Source organism: Pristis pectinata, chromosome 16 (genome assembly GCF_009764475.1).
Source record: "Pristis pectinata isolate sPriPec2 chromosome 16, sPriPec2.1.pri, whole genome shotgun sequence".
In the NCBI taxonomy this organism is placed as follows: domain Eukaryota; kingdom Metazoa; phylum Chordata; class Chondrichthyes; order Rhinopristiformes; family Pristidae; genus Pristis; species Pristis pectinata.
In genome coordinates this window covers 38,053,362-38,067,771 of record NC_067420.1, presented here as the reverse complement: position 1 = coordinate 38,067,771, position 14,410 = coordinate 38,053,362, and the positions used below count along the sequence as shown (strand labels likewise).

The following is a 14,410-nucleotide window of genomic DNA, read 5'->3' as shown; positions in this document are numbered from 1 at the left end:
GTAATAGCGTTACACTAACCACTACACTATCAACAGGCGTTTGGGAGCCCGGTGGGATGGATTTGCCAGCTGCTGCAGGCATCTTTTGCCATATAGGAGCTCAGTTCAGGTTATGAACAGTTCACAGGAACAGAACCCTGTAGTAAACTGGGAAGGACCTCAGAGTCAGAGTAATGCAGCATCGAAACAGCCCCATTGGCCCAACGGGTCCATGCTGACCAAGATGCACATCTAAGCTATTTGTCCCATTTGCCCGCATTTGGCCCATATCCCTCTAAACCTTTCTATCCACAGGACCCATATTTGATTAAAATCATTTGTGGGTACACTGCAGTGAGAGACTCCCCAAATCCTTTCCATCATGTTGATGGACTGAAACAGAACATTGAATGAATTTCCAAAACCCTGCACTCCCACATTAGGAGCAAGGCTGCAGTAAATATTGACAATTCATAGTATTTCAAGGGAAAGGTTCCTGTACATTCCTGGTTTTCTATTGATAGCTTATATTCTATACATCTTGGAAATAATTGTCTTTGAAAGAAATCTAGGTCACAGTTTTAATTGCCTGCTTCTTTTGGCACTGGGTTTTTGGACTCTGCTGTATTACACTGTTTACGTCAGATGTTCTCTCAATTACATGTTCCTTGTCACATGCAGAGTCAGAAGTTTATTTCAGAGCCTCTTTTAAGCCTGCAACCTTAGCAATAACCTCTAACGCAGAAATGCTTGGTGCTTGCAATTGTGCCGACCTGCTACAGGCCCCTCCCCAAGCTGAGAGACCTATAGTCTGATACTGTTAACTCTATATCAAGCAGCTCCACCTGAGGAAGGGCAACTGATGGATGTGGGGCAAGGTGACAGGTGCCATGCTGTGCAAGCTGATGAGAAAAGGGATGGGGGGGGGCGAGGGGTGGGGATGGTGAAGAAGGGAAGCTTTAAAAGGGAAATTGCAGCTATTTGGTCTCTGGCACTTCCCAACAAACAGCAGGAAGGGGCACTGGCAAGGAAGACAGGGAGGCAACGGGGATAAGAGACATCCATTGGCAAGGGTAGAAAGGTATTTGGTATATTATTGTCACTTGTACTGAGGTACAGTGAAAAACTTGTCTTGCATACCGATCGTACAGGTCAATTCATTACATAGTGCAGTTGCATTGAGTTAGTACAGAGTGCATTTGAGGTAGTACAGGTAAAAACAATAACAGTACAGAGTAAAGTGTCACAGCTACAGAGAAAGTGCAGTGCAATAAGGTGCAAGGTCATAACAAGGTAGATTGTGAGGTCAGAGTCCATCTCATTGTACAAGGGAACTGTTCAATAGTCTTATCACAGTGGAGTAGAAGCTGTCCTTGAGCCTGGTGGTACGTGCCCTCAGGCTCCTGTATCTTCTACCTGATGGGAGAGGAGAGAAGAGAGAATGACGTGGGTGAGTGGGGTCTTTGGTTATGCTGGCTGCTTCACCAAGACAGCGAGAGGTAAAGACAAGAGTCCATGGAGGGGAGGCTGGTTTCTGTGACGCGCTGGGCTGTGTCCACAACTCTCTGCAGTTTCCTGTGGCCCTGGGCACAGCTCTTTTGATGGAGTTAAGATGCAGAACAACCTTGATCTCAATGATCAGTGGAACAGGCTTGAGGAGCTGAATAGCCTACTGCTGTTCCAATATTGAAAGATAATAACAACGAAACAAGTGTGAAAACCCCTTACCCTGTTGGGAAAGGTGGAGCTCCTTCCTGGTGTCCAGGGGCATCGACATGGCAGACGGCAAAATGGTGCGTGATTTCCTGCATGTCCTCATAGTTAAACAATGTGTTGAAGCAAGATTTGTCTGTGGGAATTGAGGTATTGCCAGAGTGGGGGATAGGGATAAAGGAAGAAAAATATCAGTACATCCACATAACATTCTTCCATGCTCACAGAGTTTACTGCAGAGTAACACAACATTCAGCTTAACTGCTCCACAGGAGTCTCTCTATACTTCAAGCCAGCCCATTAACCTCTTCCATTCCACACTCCCTCCTGTGTTTACCATACATTCTACTTTTGCCAAAGTTTCGATGGATGCAAGTTAACAACCCCATTGGTTTCGTCTCACTTTTGGTGGTACTGGGCTTTATAAGAGCACAGCAAAGGATTTTAGAATCAAACTGGGTAAATGAAGTCAAGATGAAGATCAATCAAGATCTCAATAATTGGCAGCAGGTTTGAGGGGCTGACTGCCTATTCTTAATGCTATGTACCCAGCTATAGAATGTACAATCCCTTGTCCAAGTCCACAGGTTATTGACCAAGGACTCACTCATCCCAACATATGGACTAATAATAGAACCTTGTAACTCTCCACCAATGCTCTCATTTCCCACACATTCCAATCTCTGGCTTACACTGGTGTGCCCAGGACATTCTCGCTCTTCCTGATACTGCATTCCCGAGGACGCTGCATCGTTAGAGGTGCTGTTTATCAGCTGAATTAAACCCTATCAGGTGGACTTAACTGATCCAAAGGTATTCTTTCATAGGATGCCAACAGTGTTCTCCAACAATCATCCTCAAATCAACATTCTTAAAGCAGATCATCTGCCCATTACCGTGTAGTTGTTTGCAAAAACCTGCTGTACACAAAATGGATGCCACACTTCCTACATTGTAGGATGAAATTTAGATATTATTTACTACTCCCCTATATTGTAGGGTGACTTTATAAGTGTTATTGGTTACAGGCCACATTGAGAAGTTCCGAGTTTTCTACGTAATGCAACTCTCAATTAAAAGAGCTCGTCACTTTTGCAGCTCATCACTTCACAGCGAGTTTTTACTGGCTCCATGCATCGCCCACTGCCTGTGTTTCATTCAAACTAATGCACGCCTCCACGTGCAATGGAGTAGACTGAATGGTCCTGTTCCATTACATGGCAGAGCCTCCCAAGCACCCATAATTTCCTCAGGATGAGAGCCTGGTCCTGATCCTTTGCTACAGTGTGGAGTGCTTAAAGGACAGGGCAGTGGGGGGAGGGTCAGCTGGTTCATTAAAAGCAATGACAAAAGGACAAGGAGTTTCAGGGTTTGCTTTGGTTGAGAAATTAAATCTTACTCTGAGGAAAACCCACAGCTCTCATCAACAATGCGTTAAATTATTCTGGGGATAATCTGAAACACTACCATTGTTTGGGAGTTCTCATTGACCCAGTTTACCTATGCACAATCCATTTTAAGATAGAAGCCGATGGAGTCTTCTTTTCTGCCCAGACTTTGGGATCTACAAGCATCCTCTGAGGACATCTGGAGACTGGCACCAAACAAACAGACCAAGAGAAATTAAAAGCCAAGGACTTACGGTTGAGACCGATGTCATGGTAAGTCAAGATGACAGGTCTATTCCCCTTGGGGGTCCCTCGCATGGTTACATGGAGCACCCCGTGTGCAGTTTCGATATCATGTTCCTGTAGGTGGAAGAGACAACAAACATTACACTTTCCCGTACCAAGGCCCAACACCACAGAGCAGTCAATGCCAGGAGAAAACACAGAAACCTACATCACAGAAACCACGCACATGCTGGCTGATCCTGCTCCTTTACCACAGCCCTCAAAAGATATTCCCCCCCCTCTCTTCCTGGTTATCTGTCCCCTTTTGAAAGCTGCTACCGAATCCGCTTCTTCCTGCACACACTCTGGGTCACTAACAAGTCCCAAGCTCTCCCAGACGTAGAGAGCACACCCAACACTGCGCGCATAGTCAGTGCCCGAGGCATGAAAGATCTCAAGTTCAGCTATCTGCACACGTTCCCGGGTGCACTTCAGAACCCTACCTGCAGTCTCCACTACCTGAACCCTCATCCCATCGCTTCCAAACAGAGCAGCTCAACCCAAGACCCTCCTTTCTCTGCACATAACCATGGCTGGGCATCATCAGTAACATATGGTAAAGCCTCGCCATGTGACCTTGGTGCTTCTCCCAAAGAGTGACAACCTGTCGTTTTGTTGCCACCATATTATTTCCATACTTCCTTATGGCAAGTGATCCGGCCCACAAGCAAGCTCATTCCCACACTAATTTTCCCTGCGGACTATTCTCCTTACATTCCCATCAATTCCAAAACACCCAACAGTTGGGGGAAATTTAGTGGTCAATTACCAATCTGCATGTGGGTGCAAACAGGAGCAATCAGAGGAAATCCATGCAGTCATAGGGAGAAGGTGCAAACTCCACACGGACAGCACCAGAAGCCAGGATTGAACTCTGGTCAATGAAGTTACAAGACAGCAGCTCACAGTAGCTGCCTCACTGTAGTGTAAGATTACCAGGCAGTTCTCCAGGGAGGTCACAGGCAACTATAACCACCTTCTACATGGGGCAGCAGCTTAATCCAAGTAACAACTAATCTGGAAGCTCAAGCTCAATTAATCCTCTGCCAAAATACAAGAGCAGTGTTCTCCTTCCTGCTTCAACAACTTCCATTTATATAGCACCTTTAACATAGCAAAACCTCCCATTTCATTTTCACAGGAGCAATCAAACAAACTAACATCAACCCAAAGTATTATAAAGACACAAAGACTAAATTTGATCCTAAAGAAAGGTCCACATTCATAGAGCGTTCTAAGCAATGCAAGTGCAGGACATGTTTAGTAGCAGCCATCTGCACACAGCGAGATCCTTCAAATTTCAGTGTGATATTAGTGAGATAATCAATTTTAAGGATGTTGACAGAGGGATAATATTGGGGGAGGTCACCAAAGGGAACTTCTCCCGTGCTTCTGTGGAACAATGAAATGGGATCTTTATTAAGTCCCTTGGTTTAACACCTCATCCAAAAACCAACACCTGGACAGTATGCCAGGTGCACTTCAGATGACTGTTCACTGCATTTCTGATCCATCCTCAATTTACCAGAATCTCTGCGACTCACTGATCCGAACCCAGGATTAACAGGATTGTGCAATATCTTGGTTTTGGCACATTGACAACTGCTGAAAAGGTTATTTGGATACAGCTTAAAAACAGGCAGTACTTTCCACCCAAGAGCAGACAAAGGATTTGTCAAAAACACCCGTCGGCCAATCACTGGCACCACACAAGCTCTGGACCAAGAGGAAGTCGAGCCAGAGGTTCAGAGCATCAAGGTTCTACCATCTTTTCAGACAGGGAGCTCCAGATCTCCACTACCCTCTGGGTGGAAACATTCTTCCTCAACTCCCCTCTCATCATTCAACCAATTCCTTTAAACCTCTGAAAATGTTTGCCCCTTCCCCACACACCCCTCCAGTGCCCTCCCCACCCACCCCCCCCCAAATCACCCATTTCCCTCCCCCTCCCGTTTCCATCCACCTACCACACCCAGCTCCCTCCTCCTCCCCCACCTGACCCTGGTTCTTTCTGCCATTCACATCTCCCCTAATGATTCTCATTACCACCTTCCTCATTTATCAGATTCCGGCACTGGGTAGCCTTTGTGTTCCCACTTATCACCCATCTCCAGCTTCACCCTCCTGGTTCCATCTATCACATCTCCCAGCTCCACCCCTCCCCTACCTGGCTCAATCTGCCCCCCTCGCTTCTACACCCCCTCCATCAGTCCACCAATCACCTCTGGCCCCTCTCTCACCACTCCCCTTCTCCTCTTTATACTGGCTATTTCCCCACTCCACTTTCACTCGTGATGCAGGGTTTCAACCCGAAATGTCAACATTTCCTTCCCCCACCCCTACAGATGCTGCTCGACCTGCTGAGTTCCTCCGGCAGATTGTTTGTTGCTCCAGATCCCAGCAAGTCCAGTCTCTTCTGTCTCCACTTTAAACCCATGCCTGTGGGGAAAACAAGTGCTTCCTCTATTCTCTGCAGGGCCCTCAATTAAGTCTCCCCAGTCCCAAAGAAAACATTAGCTTGGTTAATCTTTCCTCATAGGTAAAAGTTTGCAGTCTTGCAAAATCCCTGTCAATCACCTCTGCACCCTTTCCAGTCAATTCATACCTTTCTTGCAGTTTGGTGACCAGAACTGTACAAAAGCTGTGCCTCAGTGTTGCAAGTACAGCATAACCTCCCTCTGATGCCTATTATTCAATATCATAAGGTCAGATACAAAACCTTTTGTTTCAGTTATAACACGCTTCCATTTAAAGCAAAATTAGCTAGTTTGGCTAGTAATGGGTTTACTAGCCAATCCTAATGCAAACAGAAATAACAAGCAGGTTATCTGAAGTCGGGGAATTCTATGTTGAGTTCCGCAGGCCGCAACGTGTCCAGATGATATACGAGCTGTTGTTTCCCCAAGCTTGCCCTGGGCCTTGTTATAAGTGCAGGAGACCACAGACAGATCAGAGTGGGATGGCGAATTGAAATGACAGGCAACTAGAAGCTCAAGTGGACTAAGCACAGGTGATCATCCAATCTGTCTGGTTTCTCCAATGTGGAGGTCATATTGTGAACACCAAATATCGTACACCAGAATGGAAGGAGGACCTTTTTGCTTACTAACGTAAAGTGGCATTTCCAAGGTCCTATTCCAATCTTAGTCAATCACAGCATTCTCAACACAATGTAGTAAATAACTGTTGAACGTGACCAACCACTGCATCGTCAGCCTCTGCTTCCTTTATTGAAACTCAAATTAACGTCCAATCCCCCACCACCCTGTGCCCTGTTTGAATTGGCTCTCAGTCCAGCAATATATCTGGATTTGAATTTTTTCTTCCTCACTTCAAAAAACCTAAGTCACAGTCTTCCTCATCTCTGCCTCCTCGCCCACACCCCCACTACAACCCCCAACGTGATCTCCATGCTGCTCCATCCTCTCCGAGCTCATGTTTACCTTGTTTTCAACTGGCACATCATTGGTGGCCACCTAGGCTCTGACTACGGTACTCCTGCCATAAACGTCCCTGCCTCCCACTCTCCAAGACACTCCCTAGAGCCGACACCTTTGGCCATGCATCTGACGACCTGTTCTAACACTAACTAATGCAGCTCAGCATCAATAGTTTGCTTTATAACCTGCCAAGCATCTTCAAAAAGAAAATGCAAATTCTGAGGAAAAGGCAGCAATATTGCTAGTTTTTAAAGTTACATATTCACAGGATAGCACCAGCACGAAAGAGGCCATTCAGCCCATCAGTCTCACACAGGCTTAATGTCAGAGCAACTCAGTTACTCCCTCTCCCACAACCCTGCAAGCTCCTTCCTTTCAGTTATTTTGACAGCTCCTTTTAAAATAATACAATAATAAAAAAACAGAATCCACTACCATCTCAGATCTTAAAACCTTGCTGCATGAAAAAAATTCCTCATCGGCAAAAGAACCAAAACAAATTATCTTCACTCTGTGTCCCCTTATTCTTGCCTCTCCTGCCAATGTGGGTGAACCAGCATCTTTACAAAATGTTCATCGTGACTTCCTTGCTCCTGTACTTTGTCTCTATAAAGTTCAGGGCCCCGTCTACTTTTTTTCTTTTACAAAGACTTTTAAAACCTGCCCTGTAACTTTCAGAAACTATGCACACATACCTCCAGATTCCTGTGCCCCCTTCAGAATTGTGCTCTCCAGGTTATATTGCCTCTTATCCATGCTGACACATTGTGACGCTTTGCATTTCTCAGCGCTTAATTCCATTGGCCTGTCCATCTCTCCTCGAAGTGCACTACCATCCTCCTCACAGTTTATTATACTTCCAAGTTTTGTCGATTTATGTTGATCATGCAGGGTGAAGATGGCTAACACGAGGGGGCATAATTTTAAGGTGATTGGAGAAAGATACAAGGGGGATGTCAGAGGCAAGTTTTTTTTTAAAATAGAGTGGTGGGTGTGTGGAATGCACTGCCAGCAGAGATTGTGGGGGTAGATACATTAAGAGACTCTTAGAAAGACACATGAATGATAGGGAAATGGGGAGCTATGTGGGAGGGAGGGGTTAGATAGATCTTCGAGCAGGATAAAACGTCAGCACAACGTCATGGGCCGAAAGGCCTGTACTGTGCTGTAGTGTTCTATGTTACAAGTTATTTCTGGCAATAATTGCAGCATCAACATTGTCCTAAACTGCCCAAGTGCAACTCTGCACGATTCAGGTAACAGTACGTGGACATCATGTGCAGGTTGGATTAAGTTGGCCCTAAACAGTCACCCATCCAATCTCAGTTGAGCAGCAGAAGACTGCCACCATCTGGGCTGCAATGATGTAGAATAATTGGGAGAGGCACTAAAGTGGGAAAGACACTGGCACCAGAGCTCAAACCTGGACTGAAGAGATGCGGGGGAAAAAAAAACTCAAACCGCCACAGATAATCCTCTATAGTTGTTCCTGTTCAACAGAGTAAAATGCACACCAAATGTGATGTGGAAGTAGCTCGAATGTTCTTTATGGGCTAGGATCAGGCACCCTGCCATCACCTTTCATCCCAACCACTGAAAAACTTCACAAATCTTTCTTGTACAGATTTTTAATATATACATATGTATATATACACACACGATAAATACACATTACACACACATAATATATATATATATATACACACACACACACACACACGAGTTTCTGTGTGTGCATGTGTGTCTATATACACATACATCCATGCACACACTTCCAATGTATAAACTCTCCTGGTTTGGGCCCTACTTGAATGCCTCTTGAAGCAGCAGTTAATGCCAGCTGCTCACTGTTGTGTTATAGGCAGCAACTCCCAGATTACCAGATCTGCTGAATAACATGACGGCAGAACACAGACGTCAGCATGTAGGCCAGTCCTGTCACGACGCATTAAGCCTCAGCCTCAGGATTAGTGACCCCATGCTGCTTTACTAGATCACAAACATTGTACGCAGCTGGTCCTGGCCAGCTCTCTCTGCTTATTCCAATTTACAGCACTGATTTCATACTATTGTTGCAGTAGGTTGCATTTGTAGAGGTTTTTCAACCAATTCGGGATGTCTCAGTGCTTTACAATGGAGTTAGAATCACACAGTGTGGAAACAGACCAGAGTCATGCTAACCATCTATTTACACTGTTATTTTATTCTTCCCACATTCTCAACAACTCCCCTCAGATTCCACCACTCATCTACACACTAGTGGCAATTTACAGTGTCCAATTAACCTACCAACCCACATGCCTTTGAGATGTGGGAGGAAATCAGAGCACCCAGAGGGATCCCACACAGTCACAGGGAGAACGTGCAAACTCCACACAGGCAGAGGTTGGGATTGAACCCAGGTCTCTGGAGTAAAGGCAGCAGCTCCACAAGCTGCACTACTGTGTTGCCCAAGTACTCCGTGGGTGCTGCTGATGTGCCCAACAAGCCTCCACAAACAGATTGATTTAATGATCGACACATCTGATTGAAATTAGATACAGGATAAATATTGGCCAGGATGTTGGAAAGAATTGCCTGTCTTTTGTTCAAAATGGCTCTATGGGATCTTCTACATCTGCCCAAAAGGACAGAAAAGTTTAATGTCTCATCTGAAGGAAGGCACCTTACTCATCACAGCACTGTGGAATTGGACCCAGAAGAGGCCAGTTAGACCCTCGTGCCTGCTCAACCAAGATCTTTAAACGGCAGATCAGTCCAATGGTTGAAGTTGGTACAGCACCTGTGCACCACCCTCTTTCCTCACGTCTCTGCAGTGGTAGTGGTCCACAATTTAAAAAAAAGAGCTGGAGGAAGTCACAGAGATAGGAGGGACGAGGCCACAATGGGATTTGACCACCAAGAACATTTTAAATTGAATGCAGACTCGGATGAACTGGGTGACCGAGCAGGACTCAGAACATGATTAGAGCTGGATAGCTGCAGATTATGGTGGATGGGTGCCCAAGTGTTGGAATAGTAGAATGGTAAAAGGCACGGATGAGAGTTTAGCAGATGGCCTGGCACAATGCCAATGGGGAATGTTAGAGGCGAGCTCAAGCAGCCTTTGTGATAAAGCGTACGAGGTCAGATGGTAACTCAGGATTAAATAGGATGAGGAGATTGGGAACACAGTGGATGCGCTGGCAATGGATTTACTTTTCTTCCTCTAACAAACTTCTGCCTACACTTCTCGCTGCCTCGGTAAAGCAGCCAACATATTCAAATGCCCCACCCACCCCTCTCATCAAGCAGAAGATACAAAAGCCTGAAAGCACGTACCACCAGGCTCAAGGACAGCTTCTATCCCGCTGTTTATGAGACTATTGAACTGTCCCCTAATACGATAAAATGGGCTCTTGACCTCACAATCTACCTCGTTATGGCCTTGCACCTTATTGTCTGCCTGCACTGCACTTTCTCTGTAACTGTAACACCTTACTCTGCATTCTGCTATTGTTTTCCTTTGTACTACTTCAATGCACTGTTGTAATGAAACGATCTGCATGGATAGCATGCAAAGCAATGTTTTTCACTGTACCTCGGTACATGTGACAATAATAAACCAATTTACCAAGAACTGGATATCGTGACTTGTCCAAGGCTAAATAGAGGATATGAATGTCTGACAGCAAAGAGAGGGAGCAGAGAGAGGTGAAGGGAGGTGAACTTGGGGTTAATGTCACTGATCCACATCTCTGTCACTGAAACATTGAGCACTGAATCAGCTGCAAATTGAATCATCTTTTCTAGGCAACACCAGGATGAGAGATATTCTACACATCAAGAACAGAGCTGACAGACAGAAGTCACTTCTGCGGTTCAGGAGCCAAGCCTTTCGGGAATGGTCAGGAAACAGTTCCCCACACACAGGGGCATGCAGAAATGTACAAATCTCTCTCACAAGCTGCATGTGACGAGAGGTCAAATGTTAATTTTAAATCTGAGACTAACAGACTTTTGATAGCTGGAGGAGGAAAAAGGGATAATATGTTTGGGTCACTGTTCAAGATCTTAGTGAATGAAGGAACAGGCTCAAGGGCCAATTCACTAGGGAGACAGCAGTATTTGGATGAGAGGTTCACTGGGTTTTAATTTGAGAACAAATGTTCTTTTGCTCCCTCCAAAAGTCATTGATTGCGGTTTTAGAATCCTTTAAACAAAGCAAGTTCTTGCGTTTTGGAATGTGCTGTCTGAAAGGGAGAAGGAAGATGATTCAATCACAAATTTTTTTAAAAAGCAAGTTGGATATACAACTTGAAAAACTAAGAGCTGTGGAATGGGACTAATTCTTTCACAACAGGCTGAATGGCCCCACTCTGTGCAAGGAATACTAAGATTGATCTGGGGCTCAGGAAGAGAAGCATTTCCAGGAGATCCTCTAGCTAGGACAGATTGTCCTGAAGTAGAGTCAAGTATGGGTAGTCCCACCTTGCAGAAGATATGGAGGAAGATACTGAAGACAGTATCAGGAGTGAAGGACAAGAGAACACATTGTTTTTTTTTGACAGGACAGAAATAAATTCCTAAATAAGAGATTCAAAAATGACTTAAATCACCTTTCTTCACCTCAGTCCAGCCAGCACCAGCAGACCATTTCACAAACCGACCAGGTCCCAAATGTGCACTCGCTCCTCAATTCAAAAGATGCTGGAAATAGTCAGCAGGTCTGGCAGCAACAGAGGGGAAAACAAGTCCTGAGAGTTGGTTTACCAGAATTAGACATAGATGGAGACACAGCACAGAAACTGACCCTTCGGCTCATTGAGTCCGTGCCGACCATCAATCACCCATTTACACTAATCCTACGTTAATCCCATCTTTTTTATTCTCCCCACATTCCCATCAACTCCCCTCAGATTCTACCACTCACCTAGTCACTAGAGGGACCATCTACAGTGGCAAATTAACCTACCAACCCTCAGGTCTTTGGGATGTGGGAGGAAATTGAAGTGATTGGGAGAAAACTTGTACAGTCACAGGAGAAAGTGCAAACTCCACACAGACCGGGGTCAGGATTGTAGCTGCGTCTCTGGCACGAGAGGCAGTGGCTCTACTAACTGCACCGTTGTGCTGCCCTTTGTTACCATGGAATTGTTACTACCTCTCCAGGGGTGACATGCTACCAATTCCAACATTACTGCTTTACTTTTTACCCGTTGTCCCAGCTGTGATCTGCTATCGAAGCTCAGACCTAGCAACACCAAGCCTAAAATGATCCTCACCTGTGAGCTTCACACCAAGCACAAGTTTCAGCAACCAAGAACAAGCGTTAAGAGGTCGCAGTCAGCCATGATGTTGGGAATTCTGTACACCCTGCTCTCCATTCCCACAATCATCAGGTTGGAACTCAAGTCCTTTTAAAATGTCCAATGAAAGATTAAAATGGTACAAAAGCAAAACGCCACACCCACTTTCCCATAGGATACGGAGATGGCTTACCTGGCAGTCAAAATCCTGGAAGTTCCTTGCAGAGTTCTGTGGAGAAAGGGGGCAGCCATTAATATCCAATTGCTGACCCGTTACTGTTTCAGATGATTGCCCAAGACCAACAGGACATGCGGCAACTTGCCAGCAAGTCTTCCCATTGGAAGAGCCAACATAACATTAACACAGAGTCATAATCTTTAATTTAACAACATAGTACGGAAAAATGTGGAGAACCTCAAGTGAAAGTGACTTGTGCTTCAAGCAGAAGGCAGCTAGCTTTTATTTAGGAAGAGCATTTGAGGCCCCTCCATGACACAGGAAGAAGGGGCACAAAGACATCATGGAGAGTTAATTCAGGCTGTTTGTCTCAGAGGCAGCTGCAAGACAGAGAGGTCAAGTTTTTTGGATGATCTTGGACTTTAAGCAATCCCCTCTCCATACACATCAAGGCTTGGTACGGAGGGATTGGAAGTCAGTAGGCGAGTTATGTACAGTAACAGTGGGGATAATGGGCATGGTGTGATGGAACTGACCTTGGGTAGATTGGAAAAGGATCTATTGGAGTCAAAAATCAAAGTTATACAGAACAGAAACAGGCCTTTTGGCCCATCTCCATGCCAACCGGGGGGGGGGGGGGGGTGGGTGGTGCAAGGTGGGGAAGAAAAAGTCAATTCTGAGAAGAAATACGTTGCAGGCAGATCCAAGGGAATGGGACTGAAGGGAGTGCTCCGAGTGCTAGCATAGACTTGATGGTCCAATTGGCCGCCTTCTGTGTTGTAAGCTGACATGATAAAGAGGACCTGAAAGTTAACAGAGCAGATTTAAGAAGCTATTTTTCCAACGATGAAAGAAAGGGAATGAATTAAAAGATTTGTATTTCTATAATGACTTTCAAAGGCTTCAGGTTCACAGCTAACGGGAGTGTTTATAAAGTGCAGTCATCATTACAAATGTCAGAAATGTAGCGGCCAATTTAGACACAGCAAATTTCCACAAGATCAGTCAGAACAACCACCAGATAATCTGCCAGAGACACCAGATACAACTCCACTGTTCTTTGAAGTATCCCTGTGGAATAGGTAGGTTCACCCGAGATAACAAAGAGATTCATCTGAAGAACAGCAGCACAGTGATCTGCCCTGCTCACTTGAACCTCTGACTCACACGTAAGAGCACTATTCTGAGCCAGCTGGAATCATGGCACATCAATAAAAGGTGGGAATTAATTCAAAATAGAAAGTGCATTAAAGGAATAAAGGTTGATAATTCCAGAGAACCAATGCACAAATGGAATAGAAGAGGTAAATTCAGTGAGCTAATGGAAGACCCAATTCTGATCCCGTAGTTCAATCTCATCTGTCAAACAATATTAAACAGACCAACAACTATATTAGGAAAGTGTTCAGACTAGAAGCTGAACAGAAACCAACACAAAAAGTGCACAGGAGAATCAATCTAGATTACTGGTAATCTTTTAATTTACAGTTCATCCCTGGATGATTGAGATTTTGCTTTTGATGGGAAAGGTTTGAACTTTATTCCCAATTTTTGGCTCATATTTTAATGTGTCTTCTCGGGGAAAGTTTTAGTCTACAATGCGTAGTGCCGTAGGAGAACAACAAACATCAACAACTGTGATAACTTTCCTTTCCTCACCATTCCTTACACCATTTATCCTCCGAGGCTTCGGCAACTCAGTTACCTTAGTGCCAGCAATGCAAGCACACAAAAGGAACCTGCTGCACCAAGGCAAGGAACCTGAACCCAACCCTCTCTCAAAGACTGCACAAAGTGACAGAGTTGCCTTTGATTCTGCAGTCGGCCACACCTAAACTAGGTTTTCCAAAATAATCCACTGATCAGACTTCAACCTCCAACTTGATGGCCAACCAGGGCGAATATACACTCTGTAGAGCGAACTTCATCTTCTCATCAATGCATCTGTCAGTCATTCCACCAATGAAATAGAAAGGAAAATATTGCACACAATTCTTAAACAATTGAATTTTATTTCTCAATAAATACTTAGTCACTTTCTCCCAATAATCAACACAAGCACTAGCTCAGGGTTCGAAGGGAATCCTTCCTACCTCTCGGTAAGGTGAAGACTTAGTTTGGCTCATTAGAGAAAGCTAC

General features: G+C 44.9%; 1 protein-coding gene across 2 annotated transcripts in view; it reads right to left on the bottom strand.

Annotated features, from left to right (window-relative positions):
- The window catches only part of LOC127578707 (protein NDRG3-like), a 103,712-nt gene that overhangs the window by 58,246 nt on the left and 31,056 nt on the right, over positions 1 to 14,410 (bottom strand). For both annotated transcript variants that reach the window (XM_052031035.1, XM_052031034.1), the window contains exons 3-5: positions 12,287 to 12,322; positions 3,335 to 3,440; positions 1,708 to 1,828 (exon numbers count right to left, since the gene is read on the bottom strand). In XM_052031035.1, coding sequence (XP_051886995.1) covers positions 1,708 to 1,828; positions 3,335 to 3,440; positions 12,287 to 12,322 — 263 coding nt within the window. The remainder of the gene's footprint in view (positions 1 to 1,707; positions 1,829 to 3,334; positions 3,441 to 12,286; positions 12,323 to 14,410) is intronic.